The sequence below is a fragment of the Papio anubis genome, chromosome 5 (genome assembly GCF_008728515.1).
Source record: "Papio anubis isolate 15944 chromosome 5, Panubis1.0, whole genome shotgun sequence".
Classification (NCBI taxonomy): Eukaryota; Metazoa; Chordata; class Mammalia; order Primates; family Cercopithecidae; genus Papio; species Papio anubis.
In genome coordinates this window covers 30,636,817-30,659,390 of record NC_044980.1, presented here as the reverse complement: position 1 = coordinate 30,659,390, position 22,574 = coordinate 30,636,817, and the positions used below count along the sequence as shown (strand labels likewise).

Below are 22,574 nucleotides of genomic sequence, written 5' to 3'. Positions count from 1 at the left end.
ATTTAATAGTAGGTAGAGTGGTGGCTCTTAAATCCCCAAACACTGAGGAGCCACTGGAAAAACTTTTGTGGGTTTTGCCTAATTTGTGTCTTTTCTTCATTTTGATATAAAAGTTTGATTTTGATAGAAAGAGTAAAGCTCATCCTAGGTTTATGACTGGTTTCTTAATTTGATCTTGCCAAGGCATTAATTATATTCAAAATGTGGTTAATTTTAGCTTATGTATTAGCAATAACACAGTTTTATTTTATGTGATAACATCATCATTGTAGCTACAGTGGTAGGCTTGGAACTGGTTTTGGTGGCATTTGAGAAAGTAAATACTGATGTCTTAATGAAAACCTGTAAGCAACCAGGCAAGCTAACTTGGTTTTGGCAGGCTCACAATGAATGAAATTTCACAACTCTATGTAAAACTGCTTAAGTGATTGGTTGATTTAATTGTCACAATGCTTCCTGATCATTCACGTAAATGCCACTGGAAATACATATTAATAAGTAGGTTGTCACTCCTTTCCTTATTGTTTTTAGTTTAGGATGTAATGGAATGGCATAATTATTTTTCAAACACTTATAGGGAGAATATTTACGAAGTGTAGGGAATTGCCGTAGCATGAAACAGAAGCTATTATATAACCCATTGGGTGCTGTACAAAGCCATGACTAATGACAGAGGTGGCTAGTTTCTCCCTTCAGGGGTTTCTATGTGGTCTTCTTCCACCAAGCCCAAGACTTGCCATTCCCATAGTACTCAGCACCCATTGGCTGCAGCAGAAGCCTGTGGCAGTCCCACCTTTCTTCTGTCTAGACCAGTAGTCCTTAACCATTTGGGAGGGGAGGGAATTGATGGAGAATTGTTGACCCCCTTTGAGAATCTAATGAAAGCTCTAGGTCACCTTCCAGACTAATGAACATTTTAACACATAAACAGTAGTATACCACTCTATTCTTTTTAAAAGTTGTACTGATGCCAGGCACGGTGGCTCACGCCTGTAATCCCAGCACTTTGGGAGGCCGAGGCATGCAGATCACGAGGTCGGGAGATCGAGACCATCCTGGCCAACATGGTGAAACCTTGTCCCTGCTGAAAAATACAAAAAAATTAGCCGGGCGTGGTGGCAGGCGTCTGTAGTCCCAGCTGCTCCCAGCTACTCCGGAGGCTGAGGTAGAATGGCGTGAACCCTGGAGGTGGAGCTTGCATTGAGCCTAGATCGCGCCATTGCACTCTAGCCTGGGCAACAGAGCAAGACTCTGCCTCAAAAAAAAAAAAAAAAAAAAAAGTTGTACTAATGCCTACATGGAAAAATAAGGATATAGAGTAGAGACTAGAAGAAGTAAGGAAATTCACATCGCAGCACTCCAGAATACAGTAGATGTTTATAAGATAAAATATGGCTTGCAGTCTGCTCGCAAGCAGGGCTCCAGAGGTAGCAAACAATTAGATTTTCCCAGTGAAGTTGTGAAACAGATGAAATTTACATATTCTAGTATAAACTCTTGCACTTTGGGATCAATTTTTAAAAAGATATTTTCTGCTATTGCATTTGTGGTAGTCAAAACTCATTTGAGTGTATTTTATAATCACGGATTTCAAACAGTACAAAATACTACAGCATATATGTCTTATTTTTATTGTCTTTGTCTTTTTCCATTATGAGTAAATATGGATATTTAAGATACATACTGAGACACACAAAATCTATGTCTTTTGTCTGAGGACTGGTGGAACTCATATTGTCCTAGGCTGTTCATTGACTTGTGAGTTGTTCCATGTTATGTGGCATGTTATTGCTTAGTATTTGTTGAATTGAATTACATGGTAAAGGAAATGGATTTATTGCATATTTATGCAATGTTTGTCTCTTTTTTATGGAAAGAATTATGATTTCCATTTATTCAATCTCAGGAGTTGTATAAAAAATATTCTTTCACGTTGTGTCTAGTTCTAAAAGGCTGGAATTGATTTGTATGTTGTAATGCCATGGGATAAGAAATAAGCAGCCACAGAGATCAAAGTAAAGGAAAATTATGAGTAAGATAGTGAAATGAATCCAGAGGTAAAGTTAGTACACACTGACATATTCATCAGTCCTACACCTAGAACTGGGCTACAAATTTGGCTCTAAACTCTTTTGAGGCCAAATCAGAAAAGGAAACACAAAGCACTACGAGTGCTATTTTCAAAGCCCTTAAGATCAATCCAATTCATTGCTCAGAAGGTCTCACTGAACCCACAGAGAGATGAGTATGGAAACCTCATAAGGGGGACACAAGTGCAGAGATATCGGGGTCCCCAAATCCTCACAAAAAATAAAAATAAAAATAAAGATTTAGAAGTGTAAGGCATTTTGAAGTCTTCTGAGGATCCTCACTCTACCGCATAAAAATCTATTTTGGGTCAGGTGTGGTGGCTCACGCCTGTAATCCCAGCCGTTTGCGAGGCTGAGGTGACTGCATCACCTGAGGTCAGGAGTTTGAGACCAGCCTGGCAAACATGGTGAAACCCTGTCTCTACTAAAAATGCAAAAATTAGCTGGGCGTGGTGGCGGGTGCCTGTAGTCCCATTTACTCTAGAGGGTGAGGCAGGAGAATCTCTTGAACCCGGGAGGTAGAGGTTGCAGTGAGCCAAGATCATACCACTGCACTCCAGCCTGGGCGACAGAGCCAGATTCCGTCTCAAAAAAAAAAAAAAAAATCTGTTTTTTATGGTGCTGACATTGTCAGTACCACGTGACTTGAGTCAAAGATGTAAAACTGACTTTCAGAAGTTTGTGTTAGGTTTGTAATTCTCTCCATAGGCATATTGGATGAACCCAGGGGATTATGGTCTCATAGCAGAGTCTTATTCCAGCCTGGGCTAGTGCTTGGTCTGAACTTGGAATTGGAAAGTTCAGATCTGATCAATTCTGAACCCTGCTTGAACTAGTGGAGGTTGTAGAAGCCTGTTTGGGAAAGAATTGAGTTGGTGAAAACTGAACTGTATTTATAGGACTTCTAATGCATGTTAAACTAAACTGTCTCTTAATATACTCATATGGATTTGTAACCATTCCCCTGCCCCCATCTCGTTTCCACACCAACCCTCTGCAAGAGATGGGGAGTTCCTATAGTTAAGATTTTGGCAAACTTTCTTACATTTTGTCATTGTGAATTTTGTAGAAACTTGAACTGGATCGATTTATGCTGTATGCTCATGGGCCTGACCTTTGTAGAGAATCGGACCTTCGACATGCAATGGCCAATTGTTTTGAAGCATTAATAGGTAATTTCTCTCTTCATAGTCTACTTTCTTGCTTGTCTAAACAGTCTGGAGAGCACATAAAATTTTATGTGGAAACTTGGGACAGAATTACTTGTTCCCAAAGTACAGGACGTTCCTAGTATGACACCTACCACCTTATAGTTATTTCAGTTCCTTCAGAGCAGTGAACATGCCTCTTTTTTTTTTTTTTTTTTCCATTCTTACTGCCTGAATTGGTGTCTTGATGTCATGTAGATGCTTAGCATTTCATGAATTGAAATGAGGTGAATTAATATGGAGATGGATTACTTTCCAGATTTGAGTCAGGATCACATACATAAATGAACAGATTAGGTTGCTGAGAGACTCCATTGTTGCTTTTGATTAAACTATTTGTAATATTTCTGTTTTAAACATCTTGAAAACACCACATTTTAAAAACCTTACCCAGGGTTTGAGTCTGTATAACTGTTATTGATTCACTTGAAGCAAGACTGATTCACTCCTCACTCAGGCACTTTACTTCCTTGGCTTCTTTTTGACTGTAACCAGAATTAGCCATTGGTACAGGAAAGTTATGAAGAGTTAATTAGCTGGTGATTGCAAGTATGTTTGCTTTACAGTGAAATGTTACAGTAGATTGACAATTTGATTTTTTTTTTAAGGTAATGATCAAGTACATTTTAGCTTTCAAAGGGCTTTGTTCTTATCATTTTTGCCCTCTTCCTTTGAAAATGAATATAAAAGCTTCTCATTGTAGTTTCATGCTTATGATAGTGGCAAGAGAATGTTTAATAATTATCCGCAGTCTTTTCACAGCTATGTCTGTTTTTCACAGATATGTCTATTTTCAAAGAATTTGTCGCATGGAATTACTTTGCTCTATACACATAATATTTTTGACAGTTGGTGTTACCATTGCCTCCAGAACCAGTCAGACATGATTCAATTTCCTGTTCCATCATTTATCAGATCTGTGTCTTTGGCAAGCTACCTAATCTCTTTGATCCTCAGTTTCCCCATCTGTGAGATTGTGAGATGGAGATGGTGTCACTTACCTTGCAGAGTTGTCGTAATGATCTTAATATCTGATTCCGGCAGCATCCAATCCAGAGCAAAGTTCTACTTCCTTAAGCTGTCCCCGCATATCAACTAATATAAACCTAAATCCTCTAAGTCTTTTCTAACGTCCTCTGACTGAGGTACCCCATGCTAGTGAAGATAAGAATGTGGAAATGCTTTGCATGGTACCCAGGACATAAGTGGTTCCCCAACCACAACAGTTACTACCACTGTACTTTGACTATCATTGTTACAACTGTCAATAAATAATAAATGTCTTTAGTTGTCAAAAGCCCTGGCAACTAAGTGCCTTAACATTTTACATGGAAAAGCAGCCTTTCTGAAGACAAGTGTAAACATTTGATTTCAAGAAAATATGACTACTCCATTGTAATTGATACCAGTTAAAATGTTACCATAGTACTTCCTGGTTATGATTCATGAGTGTGTGTGCCCAATGCTTCCAAATTAAAGGTAAAGCTTCCTCTGATATTTTATTTGCAGATGTCTTCATTGATCTAGACTCAGGTTTTGTCTATCAGGTTTTTTTTTCCCCCTTAGGTATCTATATATATTTGATCTGAAACGTAAACTATAAATACATAAAATAAAACTGAACATTTTCTTTACTAAAGTCCAGTATTTGTGCATTGTTCCCTTAGTAAGGTTTATACCTTTACCCTTCATGATAGTTAATATTTGGCCTCTTTTACTTACAATATTAGATTTAGATTTTAGTAAATTGAATTTCGTATTATTTCAGTCTAATTTGTAACACAAAGCATAGCAAAAAGAGGAAATATGTCACCTTTAAGACAATTGCTTCTGAACATGTTGATTTGTTTTCTGTGAGTGGTTTTTGGCTTGCGTTTTTGCTTTTTATAGAGATAGGTCATTTTCTTTGACTGTTGATGGAGACTCTCTTTTGGCATTCTCTGTTTTTCATCTAGGAGCTGTTTACTTGGAGGGAAGCCTGGAGGAAGCCAAGCAGCTATTTGGACGCTTGCTCTTTAATGATCCGGTATTTCTTTCTTTTTTTTTTTTATTATTATTATACTTTAAGTTCTAGGGTACATGTGCATAACGTGCAGGTTTGTTACATATGTATACTTGTGCCATGTTGGTGTGCTGCACCCATCAACTCGTCAGCACCCATCAACTCGTCCTTTACATCAGGTATAACTCCCAATGCAATCCCTCCCCCCTCCCCACTCCCCATAATAGGCCCTGGTGTGTGATGTTCCCCTTCCTGAGTCCAAGTGATCTCATTGTTCAGTTCCCACCTATGAGTGAGAACATGCGGTGTTTGGTTTTCTGTTCTTGCGATAGTTTGCGCAGAATGATGGTTTCCAGCTGCATCCATGTCCCTACAAAGGACACAAACTCATCCTTTTTTATGGCTGCATAGTATTCCATGGTGTATATGTGCCACATTTTCTTAATCCAGTCTGTCACTGATGGACATTTGGGTTGATTCCAAGTCTTTCCTATTGTGAATAGTGCCACAATAAACATACGTGTGCATGTGTCTTTATAGCAGCATTATTTATAATCCTTTGGGTATATACCCAGTAATGGGATGGCTGAGTCATATGCTACATCTAGTTCTAGATCCTTGAGGAATCGCCATACTGTTTTCCATAATGGTTGAACTAGTTTACAATCCCACCAATAGTGTAAAAGTGTTCCTATTTCTCCACATCTTCTCCAGCACCTGTTGTTTCCTGACTTTTTAATGATCGCCATTCTAACTGGTGTGAGATGGTATCTCATTGTGGTTTTGATTTGCATTTCTCTGATGGCCAGTGATGATGAACATTTTTTCATGTGTCTGTTGGCTGTATGAATGTCTTCTTTTGAGAAATGTCTGTTCATATCCTTTGCCTACTTTTTGATGGGGTTGTTTGTTTTTTTCTTGTAAATTTGTTTGAGTTCTTTGTAGGTTCTGGATATTAGCCCTTTGTCAGATGAGTAGATTGCAAAAATTTTCTCCCATTCTGTAGGTTGCCTGTTCACTCTGATGGTAGTTTCTTTTGCTGTGCAGAAGCTCTTTAGTTTAATGAGATCCCATTTGTCAATTTTGGCTTTTGCTGCCATTGCTTTTGGTGTTTTAGACATGAAGTCTTTGCCCATGCCTATGTCCTGAATGGTACTACCTAGGTTTTCCTCTAGGATTTTTATGGTATTAGGTCTAACATTTAAGTCTCTAATCCATCTTGAATTAATTTTCGTATAAGGAGTAAGGAAAGGATCCAGTTTCAGCTTTCTACTTATGGCTAGCCAATTTTCCCAGCACCATTTATTAAATAGGGAATCCTTTCCCCATTTCTTGTTTCTCTCAGGTTTGTCAAAGATCAGATGGCTGTAGATGTGTGGTATTATTTCTGAGGACTCTGTTCTGTTCCATTGGTCTATATCTCTGTTTTGGTACCAGTACCATGCTGTTTTGGTTACTGTAGCCTTGTAGTATAGTTTGAAGTCAGGTAGCGTGATGCCTCCAGCTTTGTTCTTTTGACTTAGGATTGTCTTGGAGATGCGGGCTCTTTTTTGGTTCCATATGAACTTTAAAGCAGTTTTTTCCAATTCTGTGAAGAAACTCATTGGTAGCTTGATGGCGATGGCATTGAATCTATAAATTACCTTGGGCAGTATGGCCATTTTCATGATATTGATTCTTCCTGTCCGTGAGCATGGTATGTTCTTCCATTTGTTTGTGTCCTCTTTTATTTCACTGAGCAGTGGTTTGTAGTTCTCCTTGAAGAGGTCCTTTACATCCCTTGTAAGTTGGATTCCTAGGTATTTTATTCTCTTTGAAGCAATTGTGAATGGAAGTTCATTCGTGATTTGGCTCTCTGTTTGTCTGTTACTGGTGTATAAGAATGCTTGTGATTTTTGCACATTAATTTTGTATCCTGAAACTTTGCTGAAGTTGCTTATCAGCTTAAGGAGATTTTGGGCTGAGACAATGGGATTTTCTAAATATACAATCATGTCATCTGCAAAGAGGGACAATTTGACTTTTTCTTTTCCTAACTGAATACCCTTGATTTCTTTCTCTTGCCTGATTGCCCTAGCCAGAACTTCCAACACTATGTTGAATAGGAGTGGTGAGAGAGGGCATCCCTGTCTTGTGCCAGTTTTCAAGGGGAATTTTTCCAGTTTTTGCCCATTCAGTATGATATTGGCTGTGGGTTTGTCATAAATATGAAAGTACTTGTTTAAAAAGCAAATTATAGTTTAAGAAAAAATGATAGATTCTAAAATAGTTTGTTGTTAACTTAAATATTAAGCTATTAATATTGCCAGAGATACCTTTTTAATCCTGCATATAATAGAGCACTCTGGATGCTTTCTGCACCAAAACAAGTCAATTTAACATTTAAAGGGAGAAGCAACTCTGTATTCCAAATTGAAATGTCATTATAATTGAATGAAATAGCCCTCGTGGAGCAATAAAGTACACGGGAAGCCAGTTTTAAGCCTCTGTGAAACCTTCAGCTTAAATGGCTGTCAGACGTTATTACTGTATTACTTTGGGTAGTTTTTTTAAAAAAGGATCAATAGTTTTGGAAAATATGACCTGGACAATGTTCATATCTGAGAATTTGATTTTTGTATTTGTTTTTCTAGAGATATGTGATTTTTATGTGTGAATTTCCTCCTTATGGGAAGATTATCTAGAGATGTTCTGTGTCCCCCATTTTTGTCCTGCACATCTAAACACATGTGCATCTTGATTTGCATCTGTACCAGATGGTTTGTGTTTTAAGACCTTTTCTCAAATCTTAAATTTTCTTTGTTCTGGCCTTCACCTTTTGTGGGTCATTTCAGCAACCTCTTTGCTCTTTTTCCTTCCTGCCATCTTGCCTCTGTGTCCCCCAGACCCTTTAGACTCCTTCCCCCACCCTGACCTCTTCCCTGTCCCCTTCTTCCATCTTACCTGCATCCCCAGTCCACTGTGTTCTGTTGTTCTGTTTTGCTGCAGTTTTCTACTTGTCGTCTTTAATTGCATCAGTCGGTGTTTAGATTCTTTTCTCTTTAAACTGCCTCTCTCCCAGTTGTCTACTTAGTGAGCTTATCTTGTGTTTCCAGTACCTAGTGCAATGCTGGCATGTGCAGCGTTTAATACATATTTGTTAGAAGAGTGAAGTGAGTAAATGACTGGATTAAAAGCAGAGTCTGAATATTATCTTACAAATGGGGTGGTTGAGATTCAGAATTTGTTTTAGTATGTCTTTTGTGAAACTGTACAAGGCTCAAAATGTATGGGTTTTCCTCTAGCATTTTGAAGTACACAAACTTGGACACTAACTCATTTGACATCTCCATTTTGGTTTCCACCTATTAGTTGTAGCATGTGAGAGATGTTAGTGAACCAATGTAATTCTTTTTTGAATAAGGCGTCATGAAAGCCTAATCAGCCAAGGACAGCCAGGGACAAACCTGTAGGCAACAAAGTCAGGTGGATTGGCTGTGTTGTAGGGGTGGAGAGAGACATCCTTTGTGAGGCCTGGGCTAGTGCTGAATAATTCTCAGGAGGTTCTTGGCTGTGGCCAGTTTAGGAGCAGCAAGAGATCACTCTGGGATTGGGTGCTGTCACAAGGCAAGGGCAGCTTGGAGATTGAGTGTCTGCAGTGATCCTTAGTCAGAGGGTCATAATGGCATTTTTCAGCAGCTGCAAGACCTTGAGGGAAACATTGTTTCCTGTTCACTTTGCTGCTGGCTTTATCTATGCCTGTCTGCTCAGCCTTGTAAACAGCAGGGCTAGTTTTTTCTTTTTCACCCTGAACTGAGTTTTACTCTTTCAGCCCCAGTGTTGCTGGTTTTGTATTTTGGTCTTTGTGTAACTCTTCTTGTTTGACCCAGTACATTCAGATCCATTGTTTCATTTTGATTATGTTAATAGCCCGCTTAGAAAGATAGAGTGGTGTTAATGTGATTTTTCCTGTGCCCTGCTTTCCACACCTTTTTTCTTTACACATCTGTACCAGTACCTCTGACTCAGGCCTTTTCTCTGGAGCTCCAGAAATAGGAAAAAGTGTCTTTTCAAGTTGCCCCTGGGCACCTTCTCATCGGTGTTCCACAGATACCTCATTTCAACATGTGTAATATTGAACCCATCACTTTTAACCCCCAAACATGTTCCTCTTTCCTTATTTTTATCTTCTAAACCAGAAACCTTAGGATTTATTTTTGTCCCTAAGCTTTCTTCTCCTCTTATCTGATCAATTGCAAGATTCTATCAATTGTGACCCTAATATTTCTTGAATTGCTACCCTACTGCTTTCATTTTTGTCCTCCTCATTTCTCACTTGAACTCTTTAACCAGCTGTTATCTCCCACTGCTCCAGTCCATCATTCATACCACATTTAGTGTTGTCTTCTTTTCAATGTGCAGATTTGGTTATGGCCTTTCTTGCTTAAAATCTTTGGTTACAGCTTCCCAAGCTCTATATACTACATAACATAGCATTTAATAATTTTCATAATCTGACTCTCAGCTGTGTTTTAAATCCCTCTTTGTGTCATTCACTAGGAATCACCTTTTCGTGCCTGTGTACTTTAAGACTTCTTATTTGTATGTTTCTGGTGCCCCGTTTTTGATTCTCACTCTCTACTGATTGGCCAAAATCTTCATATTCTCAGGACACATCTGAAGAGTCATCTCCTCTTTGAAGCTTTATCTGACACCTACAGGCAGTTTTCCTAGCACTTACATGTTTTTATCTCATTATTATGAGACTTACCACAATGTATTAAATTGCACTTATTTACCTTCATTCTTTCTCAGTAGGCCCCTTTAGGACAGGGCTAGATATTCAGTAAAAACATGTTGCATGAACAAATGACCTGATCAGAATATTTTCCAGAAGAGCCAGCTAAAGGTAGAGACCTTGCCTAAGGTCCTTGAGCTAATAAATGGTAGCACTGGGGTTCCAGTCTAGATCTTTTCAATATATTTCCACTGACACCAAGGTGCAGCAGAACCCTATCTCAGTGTCTACGGGGTAGAAGAGAGGAAATGGACAGGTGCATTAGTCTGGTCATGGGGTGTTATGCGATTACACCAAGATGGGTGGCAGCAGACATGAAAGGAGAAATCAAAGTCTTGTTTGAGTATAAGACATGAAGGCGATAGAAGAAAGGTGAATCAAGATCCCTGGGAATTTTGAGCCTTGGACACTGGGGTTGGTTGGAAGAGATAGCTGTTTATCATTGTTGTTGTCATCATTATTAACAGTAGTATTTTCTGTGGGCCAGCTCTGGGTTTAATACTTTGAGTGCATTGCTCAGGGTGTTCGTCAGAGAACAGCTCGAGTAGGTCCTACAATTATCTTTGTCTTCAGCTTGAGGACATGGAAGCTTAGGTTAAGTGATTTGCCAAGATGGAATCAGGATTGAACCCAGGCAGCCTGACTCCTGAGCCTGCCATCTTCTGTAACAGCTGCTCTAGTTTAAGGAGAAAGGTGAAAAGTTATCATTTGGTCATGTTCCATATGGGGTAATAGGTGCCCATGTGATATTTAGAGTTATGGACTGGGAGCTTAGGTAAGACGTCAGTGCTGCAGCAGAAATGAATGAGTAATCCAAACTGAAGTAGTAAAGCATTGAAAATAGTGGAATTCTCCAGTGGAAATGGTAATGAATAGGTCAGGCAAGGGGCTGAAGTTTGATAAATGTCCACTTAGGGTAAAAGGAGGAAGAAAAAAAGTATTGAGAGAAAGTTGTAAGAAGGTAAGAACAATCAATATAATTTGCACTACAGAGATTTCAAAGGAAAGACTTCTGAATTGGTTAAGAGAAGTCCTTTAAAGTGCCCCAAAGAAAGTTTGATGTTTAAGTGCTTTTAAAAAATATTATTTAAAAAATCCTGAGTGTATTTTATTAAGATATCAGTAGTACAAGAAATACTAGGTATTTTACTTTATCACCCTGTGTGTTACAAGTGGTACTAAATTTTCCTATACTTCTTCCCCTCTAAAAAAAAAAAAAAAAAAAAAAAAAAACAAGTTTCCTCTTAAAGAATTTTTTTGTTATTTATTTCAGAAATCTAACATCAAGGTCGGCAAGTAAATTCAGTCAGAGACTCCCTAGAGTCTGAAACTAAAGGAAAAGCACTTTAATCCTGAGGAAGTTATCCTTATAACTGCCTCTAGATTTAACTCAGTGGATAAAGTAATGTACTAGGCGTTTCCATAAAATTCACTCATTCCAGTAGTTCAAGTGAGGATTTGTAGTGACCCACTGTAAAAGCATGATCTCATAAACATAAGATCTTATGAAGATGATGTGGGGCCTTTTCCACTCCATCTTAAAATAGCTCAGATGATAATGAATTAGTGCCTAAAATAAAGGACATTTGAAATTATTTTTAATTACAAAAGGCACAGCTGATGCACATTTCTGGATAATGGTAAGAAAAAAATATGATTAAAAGAGCAGCTTAGTGCAGTGTATTAGGTTAAGCAAATGTGTAACTTAGTTTTAAAAGGTGTCTGACTTGTGGGAGTAGAGGTGGCTCTTTTTCCCCCTAGCTTAATAGGCTAATTAGAGCCACTACAGGCAGTTTGAGTGGTGAATACACTTTAAAAAAATTAGTTTGCCAGCACTACTGAATTTGCCATAAGTGGAGTCAGCTTCTGAAATAGTTCAGTATTTCAAATAAAGACATTTTATTTAGTACTCTAGAGTGCGTTAAATGGCTCCCTTGAGCATTAAAGGCATCACTCCATTTTCCAGGACCTGCGCGAAGTCTGGCTCAATTATCCTCTCCACCCACTCCAAGTAAGTATGACCTCCCTGTCTGCAGTGAGCTTTATGACTCCAACTATTCATGTTACTTTCCTTTGCCTTTTTTTCCTCTCCCACTTTTATCTTTTGATTATCTTCAGTGGCATTATGCCTTTAAGCTGAGGTGTCAGACCTGGGAAACTTTGGAACAATAGTAGAATGAACCCATGCATTGTGTTTATGTGGTCTGGAAAGGGGTAGGGGGAGCACTGGGAGTCATCCTCCCTCAACGAGGAAGGAAGAGCTACTGTGTAGTTATGGATGCCCCACCACCACCAAAAGGTGATATTCAAAGTGTAAAATGTTGACTCCAGTGTATCTACACACTTGCTATTGCAGGGAAAGTGTTAATAGTATGGAAGCAAATCTGAGGATACTAAAAAAGTAGAACAAATACTAAATTAACATTGTTAAAGTATAATCTGATCTGGATCTTAGATATGTAAAGCTTCAATTCAGAGTGTATAAAACCTACTATAAATTTAAAAATGAGTACAATGTGATAGCTTTTCAATCAAGATTTTGGAATTTAAAAGCCCTACTTATGGTGATGACACCTATTTCCCCGGATGGTTTAAGAATTCTTACTATTCTTTGCTTTTATTTCGTTTTACTTTGGGATATATGCATATATGTAAACATGCATATGTATCCTCATATACATATTTTTATATATGTATATAAAATAAATATAAGAATAATCAGTAGTGGTTGAACTCTCATAAGAGGCTTTACAGTAAGAAATGACATTAATTCAGCTTACTTTAAAAATGTTTTACTAATACATGAGTGCCCAAAGTTGTTGCAAATGTTCATTTTAATCACACTTTTCATATTTGCTCTCTGCCAGTTGTTAAAGGCTCATTGTTGGAGCACCACCTGTCTAGTGGTATAATAATCTCCAATGTACATTGAATTCTGTTTTAATGATTCTCATTGCCAAAATAGGTTGGTCCCTAGGAAACACAGTAGTCAAATTACTTTAATGCAGTAGTTTTTGAAGGACAGACCCAGACCAGCAGCATCTGCATCACCTGGGAACATGTCAGGAAGGTGGATTCCCAGTCTTGATTCCAGACATAGAAAATCAGTAACCTTGGGGACAGGGCCCAGCTGACTGCATTTAACATGCATGCTAGAGTTTGAGAACCATTGTTTTACTAGATATATATATTCTCTACCAGCTGTTCTTCAGCTTGCATCTCCTTGGAGAGTTAGTGTAATACTTGGATTCTGAACTATCTGTGTACAGTACTTGGCCTTGAAATTTGATAGAAGATTGGAAAATATTATTTGAACCTTCTTTAAATATTAGATTTGTTTGCCATTCAAAGAGATGAGAAAGGAACTTCTGTGCTTTATTGGCATTTCAGAAATTTTTGCTTATGGGAGAAGGAATTTTACAAAACACCATCCTAGAATTGATCATTACACTTATAACCAAAAGTGAAAAAAATGATTTTTATTTATTTCTATTTTCCTGTAGCTACAAGAGCCAAATACTGATAGACAACTTATTGAAACTTCTCCAGTTCTACAAAAACTTACTGAGTTTGAAGAAGCAATTGGAGTAATTTTTACTCATGTTCGACTTCTGGCAAGGGCATTCACATTGAGAACTGTGGGATTTAACCATCTGACCCTGTGAGTGAAAAGTTCTCATGTTGTCCCAATGTGACCATTTAGACGAGGCAGTCCCAGACCTTTGGAGCATGCCCTTCGAAGGAATTGGGATTTCAAATATATTTCCAGGAAAGTCACACTGCGAGATGGGTGAGCAGACAGACCCCAGTGTGGACCCGGGGTTATGCTCCAATCCAGTGTTGTTGGTTCCATTGTCATGCATCTTGGTTTCCCTGTGAAGTTGCAAGAGAAAAGTGAAGAAAGTATAAACTTTTTCCCAGCAGGGACAGATACTAAATATTTTAGGTTTTGTGGGCCATGTGGCCTGTGTGCAGTGATTCGACTCTGCTGTAGTAGCATCAAAGCAGCCACTGATGAAATGGAAATGAGTGAACATGGCTGTGTTCCAGTAAAACTTTATCCTTAGAAACAGTCCGTGGGCTGGATGTGGCTCTCTGACCCCTGCTGTAGATGAATGATTTGAAGGTGAGCTAGTGAAACAATTAAGAAAATAAGCAAAATTTTACTTCTTTGGGGTTGTTTTTTGTTCATTTTTTTACTCCCCTCTTCCAAACCAAATATTCCCAACTCTCTTTAAACTATAAAGATGAAAGATTATCATAGTTTTTTTGTTTTTAAATTTGGATTCCAGCTTTGAATAATGGAGTATGTTATTTCTTTTTCTTTTTCTTTTTCTTTTTTTTCTGACAGATCTCATTCTGTTGCCAAGGCTGAAATGTAGTGGCATGATTACGGCTCACTGCAGCCCTTGACCTCCTGGGCTCAAGCACTCTTCCTGCCTCAGCTTCCTGAGTAGCTGGGGACTATAGCTGTGTCCCCTATGACTGTAGCTGTGTGCTACCATGCCTGGCTAATTCATATATATATACACACACACACACACACACACACGGCTAATTTATATATATATATATGGCTAATTTATATATATATATGGTTAATTTATATATATATATGTATGTATGTATGTATTTTTTTTTTTTGTAGAGATGGGGTTTCTTCATGTTGCCAGGCTGATCTCAAACTCCTGGGCTCAAGTGACCCACCTGCCTCAGCCTCACAAAGCACTGGGATTAGAGCCATGAGCCACTGCACCCGGCCAGAGTATATATTTCAATAAGTTTAGCAAAGAAAATTCTTGGACCTGTTTGCTTTCTTTCAAGACTGTTGTTTGTATTATGCTTGATTTTTCAATTTATGCTCTTCAGCTTCTGACCAGGCAGTGTTTACCAGTCTTGATTTTGGCAATCGTTTAATGCTTAGATAATATTCACTTTATTCTTCTTTAAAACTCAACCTGTATTAACTCAGATCTCTTCTCAATCGAGGGTCCTTAGGGAATTGTATTTGGTTTTGTGCTTTAAAACAAAATGAACACATTGTCTTTTTAAGTCATGCCTTTTTAAAAATTCTGGGTGTTTTTTTTGAAATCCATAAATGGTTATTGATTCCTTTACTTTGATATTTCTTTTTCCAGAGGCCACAATCAGAGAATGGAATTCCTAGGTGACTCCATAATGCAACTGGTAGCCACAGAGTACTTATTCATTCATTTCCCAGATCATCATGAAGGACACTTAACTGTGAGTTTGTTAAATCACTTCCTCCAATAAGATTGCTGTAAAACAGAGTGAAGATTAGAGGGGTCAAATATATATCTATGTGATTGATTTCTTACTCTTAGTGACTTTAGCTTATCATATGGCTTTGTTCATTTCATTTTGCAAATTGTATACAAAGCACATACGCAATGAGAGCTCATTTTATACTCCTTTATTTACTGACCGCCTACTCTGCAAAATATTGAGCTAGGCCTCATGGAAGGAGCAAAGATAAATTGACACCAAGTCTGTTTACAAGGAGCTTAAAAATTATTAGAGATTAAAGCTTAAATAAATAACCACAAAATAAAGACTATACTCTCTATATATCATGTGTTTATACATGTAAATAGATACACATGTATAAACCTGGAACCATAGAAAGCATAAGTTACTATAACTAAATGCAAGGTAGAACATGTTTATTATTATAAAGAAGCCTAGGTAAATTGCTGCACTTGTGCAGTTTAGGAAAATACGAGGTTTCTTCTATCTGTGGAGTTCAAAGAAAGCTTCATGGGTATAACGATGTTTGAGGCTTTAAAGACGGTTGGGATTTGGCCATTGGGATTTGGTGGGAAGAAATGTCTATGCAAGGGCAGTACACACACTGGGACTGCAGAACAAAAAGGCATGGCATAAAACAATGAGAAGACTGAGAGGCAGTAGGGACTTAGTTTGGTTAGACCATGGCAGAGTTGAAAGGGAGTTACAGAGACAAGTTTGATTTGTAAACAAAGTGAAATGGTCCCCATGCCTCTTAATTTTGGTTTCATTTTATAAAACTTTCGTGAGCTTTTTTATTTGCTGCATACTTTTTTTACTCTGTAAAACCAGTCAATAATATCCTGAAATAGTGAACAAAACGTCCAGAAGGAGGTCATGATAATCTCTTAAGGCACAAGGAGTAACCTTTGAGAAGTCTCTTGAGGATTGGACATTGAGAAAGCAAATACTTTGTTGGGCAAAGAAAAATATTGGTACACTACAAGATACTTAGTGCAGTCTGTCTTTATTATGTTGAAGCAGATAACAAGTCTTTCAAACTTTGCATCTGTACGGTTTTTATGTGTGTTCTGCTTTGAATAGGATTTTATCTTTGTAACTGTGAGCCCTGGAAATAGTTTATGCGAGACATAAATATTGGAACTAGAGAGAATATGGTGACTTGGCTGTTTAGATGTCATTTTTCAGTGGAATTTCTAAGCCTAGCATTCATTCACTCAATGAGTATCTCTTGAGTTCCATCATAAGTGCTGAGGAATCAGCAGTACTCTTTTTTATATTAACAGTTTGATTACCATTTAAAGTTAACTGTTTTTAGGTGGACAAGAAAGAGTTTTTCATGACAATATTAAATTCATAAGAAAATGTGAACATTTTTGAGAAATGAACTATTGTCTAGTATCTCACTGTTCATTAGAAAAACAATACATTGCATGTTCAATATCCTCTGACACTTCATACGTGTCAGAGTATCTGGTTGGCCTGAGAAATCGCCAAACCAACTAAATAGTTTGAAGTAGTAATTTGTCTTAGGGCCCTATAGAGGCCACTTTTGAAAATGTTTGCTTTAAATACACACATTTCCCCTGGTATTCCTACAAAATTAATTGTGAACTCTAGGATCTTACAGAGATGGGAAGTTTATTGTTTCCCACCTGCTCACTGCATACATTTCTCCTCCCACCCCACTCCCCTACCCCCAGCATTGAACAAAAACCAAAACTCAGAAAGGCATGAGTCCTGCCCATGATCTAGAGAAAGGTAAAACTAGGATTAGATGAGAGACTCTAGTTCTGTGTTCTTTCCAAAATCACTGCAATGCCAGAAGTGTAGTTTTATCCAAAATGAATTTGACAGCCCTGCTGTCTTAATATTAGAAAGTTTTTGACTAGCTTATTAGAATGGTGTTGACAAATGATAAAATTATGTGAAGGCTTTTTGAATTATATTCACAGAATGCTTTGGTAGAAATCATCAGGACCAGCAGATCTGCGGGCAAGACAAAGACAAAGAATAAGCTAAACACAGATTCTAACAGATACCAACTCCCATCAGCATTAACATGGCTGCTCCCTCCTCCTTGAAATACAAGCTTTGTTGGCTTCTGTCACGGTGCACTTTGCTGGGTTTCCTCTTACCTCTTTAGCTACTCTTTCTCAGCCTGCTTTGCAGACACATCTTAGTCTTATGGCTAATAAACAGTCCATATCTAAAACACTCATTCTTAGGCCATGTTCTCTTTTTAATCTCTGCTACCAGTCCTTTCAATATATGTCATCAGTTTCATCTTACTGGCAGATGACTTCTAAACTGATCTCTTCAGTTCTCTCTGCCTTCTGAGTTCCAGCCCTAGCTGCCTTCTCAATGTCTCAACACATGTAAGACCGAATTTATAGTCTCCTGCCTGGGTCCTCGTCCAATATTCCCTAATTGAACGGTGGCACCACCCATTCAGTGTTGCATGTCAGAAACCTAGGAGGCATCTTGGATGCCTCTCTCTATCTCCCTTTTCTATATCCCAGTCCATTCACAAGCCCTGACAGTTTTACTCCTCAAGTATTTCTTTAATTTATCCTCTTTCTTATGACCTTTTTTCTGTCACCCACATCCTCCTTACCATCCTTACTCACCTGGACCACTGCAGTTTAATTTCTGCATAACTATCAAAACATCACAAGGGCCAGGTATGGTGGCTTATGCCTGTAATTCCAGCACTTTGGGAGGCCAACCTGGGAGGACTGCTTGAGCCCAGGAGTTCAAGACCAGCCTGTACAACATAATGAGACTCTATCTCTACAATAAAATAAAAAAACTAGCTTGGTAGAGTGGCATGCATTTGTAGCCCCATTTACTCGGGAGGCTGAAGTGGGAGGATCGCTTGAGCCCAGAAACTGTGGTTGCACCACTGTACTCCGGCTGGGCAACAGAGCAAGACTCTCTTCTCTCTGTCTCTCTCTCTCTGTGTGTGACACACACAGACACGCAAACACACACACACTGTGATTGATAGAGACCCAGTTGAAAGAAGTGACATTTATTAAATTGCAAAGGATAGGAATCTGAAGGTTGTGTTCATGCAAAACATAAGGCAGTGCAGCATCTTCCCGTGAGAGGAGGGTGCTCCTGGAGTCCCCAGGTTTCTCCTGGATGTATCCTAATATTTGAAAAGCCTGCCTTTGCTGTTCTTACGGGCATTTTTGAATTCTATCTGAGAGATGGACAGCCTCTCAGGCAGAAATCCTTCAAGAGGCCCAGATCTCAGGCCTTTGTGAAGTCATTTTTGCAGCTTCCTACCCTGGTCTTCCTATGTCAACTCATGCCCCTGCTCAATCCATTTTACATGCTGCAGTCAAGGGAGTCTCTTCACAACAAATCTACACTGGCCTTTCATCTACAGTGACTACACTGTGACGACACCAGCCATTCATCTTCAGTCCCCTTTGGTTGTTTCTCTTCCTCTCCCCACCTATTAACATTAGAGTGGCCCAGTTCTCAGTCGTCAGACCTCCTCTCTGTCAACTTCTGCTGATCTCATTCTGTCTGTCTCATGGCTTTGAATACATCTTTACACTACTTCCTAATTTGTGTCTTTGGCCTTTTCTCTTTCCTTTTTCTTGTAAATTTGTTTTAAGTTTTGTGTAGATTCTGACCACTTTTACTATCACTTGGTCTGCGCCACTGTAGTCCAGATTATTAGCCATAACCTCCCAACTGGTTCATCCCCCGGGCCCTAGTCAATTTTCAGCACATCTAGAGGGATCATTTTTAAAGAGAACCCAGATTACATTCCTCTTCTGCACAAAACCTCTCAAACCTTCCTATCTCAAGGGTAAAAGACAATGTTGTTACAGTCACCTTATATGAACTGGCTCCCTGTTTCTGACTGTTTCATAGACTGTTAACATTGGCCTCTATGCCAGCTCCTGCAGGACACTAAGCAAGCCCTTGCCCCAGGGCCTTTGCACGTGCATTTTATCTGGCTGCAGTATTGTTCTCCTGGTAGTCTATACAGCCAAATTGCTCACCTCCTTCAGGTCTCTGTTCAGATGTCATCTTATCAATAAAGCCTTCCTTAACCTACCCTGAATAAATAGACAACCACTTCCCCTTGTCCCTAGCACATCTCCTCAGCCTGGAACCTCTCATGTCTTTTTCCTCCTTAGCATATAGTATGTAATGTACTTGTTTACTATCTGCCTTCTCCCATCAGAGTGTAAACTCCGTGAAGACCAGGATTTTTGTTTGTTTTCTCCATTCCTGATTCCTGGGTCCCTGGGAAGTACCTGGCATATCAGTGCTCAGCAAGTATGCTTTGACTGAATGATCATCCTATCCCAGCTTAACTCTCTACAGTTGCTCTTCAGATAGTTTTTTTTTTTTGAGACGGAGTCTCGCTCTGTCACCCAGGCTGGAGTGCAGTGGCGCGACCTCAGCTCACTACAAGCTCTGCCTCCTGGGTTTACGCCATTCTCCTGCCTCAGCCTCCCGAGTAGCTGGGACTACAGGCGCCCGCCACCTCACCCGGCTAGTTTTTTGTATTTTTTAGTAGAGACGTGGTTTCACCGGGGTAGCCAGGATGGTCTCGATCTCCTTACCTCGTGATCTGCCTGTTTCGGCCTCCCAAAGTGCTGGGATTACAGGCTTGAGCCACCGCGCCCGGTCACTCTTCAGATAGTTTCTAAAGAACAGGCAAAGCCCTGGGTGGTCTGGCTTTGCCCGCCTGCCCAGCCTCATACCACAGGCTCTTCTTCTCGCTCTGCACCTCTGTACTGGGCTGCTGTTTGCGTTTCTCCAGGCCTCCTCCTGTCAGCAGGCCTTTGTGTATGCTCTTCCTCCCTCAGAAGCTGTTCTGTTCTAGCCCTTACTCTCATGTGCCTGGTATCTTCTGCTGTTCCTTTAGATGTCCTTTCTGGTGTGACTTCTGGATGTGGGGGAAACTTTCCCTGACCATCCTTCCCCACCCTTGGTCCCCTCCCCATCAAAATTCTGTGTTGTTTTCCTTCCTGGCCTTTACTTCACTTTGCATACCCCAGTAGACTAGAAGTTCTTTGAGAGCATGTTTTTGTTCATCCTGGCATATGATAGGCCCTCAGTACATCTTTGCTAAATAAATAAAAGAGTGACGATTGTGCAGTCAGCTAAGTCAAGAGGGAAGAGGCAGTGGCACTGGAGGGAAGTGGACTGTTGCTTTATGTATAAGGGAAGAAGCAGAGGACTTACTTATGAGTGTCTAAGGATTAAAATTAATTTAAAATTTGGAGAGGATTACTTATTGCAGTTGGATTGGTGGGGGGATGGCAGATGATTCATTATTGTGATTAAAGAGCACACAGCTACAGTAATTCACATTGGGAGGCATTAATTAGCTTTGAGCCATTCCCTTGCACACTTAAAGGGAATAAGGACAATTGAGCAAATGTAATATGGTTTTCAAGTTTTGAACGCTGATGGGGAAAAACATTCTGTTCTGTAAGTTGGCTATTCAAAAAGGCCTACTCGGGAAGGAGTGTTAGGCTTATCCAATTGTTCTAGGATAATTGAGTCTGCATTGGGCTATAGAGGGAAGAGGTTCTGTTTCACATGCTGAAGTTTTTAGTTTTTAGGATGGTGTATGCAGTAGGGTCAAAGTATAAATTGTGAGAACGCCTCAAAGAAAGTATTTACACAGGCCAGGATGCCTGTCATGTAACACTTGGAAATCTTTAGCCATAGGAGTTTTCTCCTCTGTATCATTCTTCTTTTCTTAGCCTTTAGTGAGTGGTAAAAATAGTTGCTCATCTCCATGCCTACTGTGTGCAAGGCACTGTACCCAATGGTGGCATGCACTATAGTGGTGATAAACCTACAGTTTTTGTTTGTTTTTAATGATTTGGGATAATGGGAAAGAGAGCAAGGATTACAGATACAAAGCTCAAGAACCAGTGATCTAATCCTGCCCTGCTGCTTCCACACAGCACTGGGCATAAATCATTCAGACAAACAGGTATTTTATCTAAAAGATCTCGTTGAGAAGATAGATTCCACAGCCTCCTGTTTGAGGATTTCTGTCACTGACATAATTTGGCTCTTTGTATCTGACCTGTATTTGCCTGCTAGCATTTATGTACCTTTTCTTTAGTTATCACGGGAAATGGAGACCATCTGGCGACCACTCTCGGTATAATAGACCTGTGTGGCATATCACTGTCACTTTCAATAGTATATTCTGCTTTCACCCCGTGTTCTTATATTAAAGCCCTCAAAATAATAAATCACAGTCTGCTTATTTTACACTAGGTGGCCCTCTTTGGTAGCTCATCTGCCAACTGTGGTTTTTCTCTTTAGATTCAAGAGTGAAATAGGGAACTTGAAGGAAGATTGTCAATATGTATGTTTTATTTAAATGAATAAATCTTTTTCTTATGAAAGTTTAAAGTAATGATGAAAGAGTGCTATGCTGGGATAATAGAAAACATCCTGGATTCTCAATACCAGAGTTTGAGATCTGGGATATTTACATTGGTCTGTGACATTGCACCAGGAATTCAGCAGTCCTTTTCTCAGGTTTACAGAGAGCTTTAAGTATAGCATTCTTAGTCATTTCTGGTGATTTCAAATTAAACTTTGTCTTTTTGGAAGTATTTTTTTAAAAGTTGTTAAGGACAGGTTAGCACCTGGTAAAATGGGGAATTTTGAGGACAGTGAGTGGACAGGACAGGTATCGAAAACATTTTACATTGAAAACAAATTCAGAGGAATTCTTGGAATTTTCTAGAAACTTTTCCCCATAACTGAAGAGCAAACGTATTTTGTCTAATTGTGATGATGCTGTTGTGGATAACACAGCAACAGCTAACATTTCTGTTGTGTTTATCATGTGCCAGTCATTGTAGTTAGATTATATGTCATTCACTCTAATTCTCAAAACAACCCTGAGAGCTAGGCACTACATTCTCCATTTTATAGATGAGGAAACTGAGGCTCAGAGAGATGTAATAACTTAGACAGGGTCACTTAGCTAGGAAGTGCTAGAGCCACAGTTTGAACCCAGGTAACTTGGTGCGAAATATTTTGCTTTTTGCTATCTCTAATATAAGGCATTGTTTGCAAAATAGTCTGATAACTGTTTTCTGCTCAATTGGGTGCTTAAGGTTTATTTTCTAGATTTCCACTAAAATATATAGATATTTCCTCTTTGTAAAATAGTAATTTATAATGTCACCATCTACAGGCTTTTCAACTTCATGTCT

At 39.0% G+C, this 22,574-nt stretch overlaps 1 protein-coding gene across 9 annotated transcripts in view; it reads left to right on the top strand.

Annotated features, from left to right (window-relative positions):
- DROSHA (drosha ribonuclease III) overlaps nucleotides 1–22,574 on the top strand; it is a 138,199-nt gene that overhangs the window by 102,104 nt on the left and 13,521 nt on the right. For 7 of the 9 annotated variants that reach the window (XR_002522468.2, XM_009208206.3, XM_009208204.3 and 4 more), the window contains 6 exons: nucleotides 3,160–3,262; nucleotides 5,254–5,324; nucleotides 12,044–12,088; nucleotides 13,581–13,738; nucleotides 14,726–14,842; nucleotides 15,216–15,321. Coding sequence is in view for 8 of the 9 variants with exons in the window: in XM_009208206.3 (XP_009206470.1) it covers nucleotides 3,160–3,262; nucleotides 5,254–5,324; nucleotides 12,044–12,088; nucleotides 13,581–13,738; nucleotides 14,726–14,842; nucleotides 15,216–15,321 (600 nt within the window). In the remaining variant the exon portion in view is untranslated. The remainder of the gene's footprint in view (nucleotides 1–3,159; nucleotides 3,263–5,253; nucleotides 5,325–12,043; nucleotides 12,089–13,580; nucleotides 13,739–14,725; nucleotides 14,843–15,215; nucleotides 15,322–22,574) is intronic. The other 2 variants (XM_009208207.3, XM_003899532.4) reach the window with 1 other exon arrangement.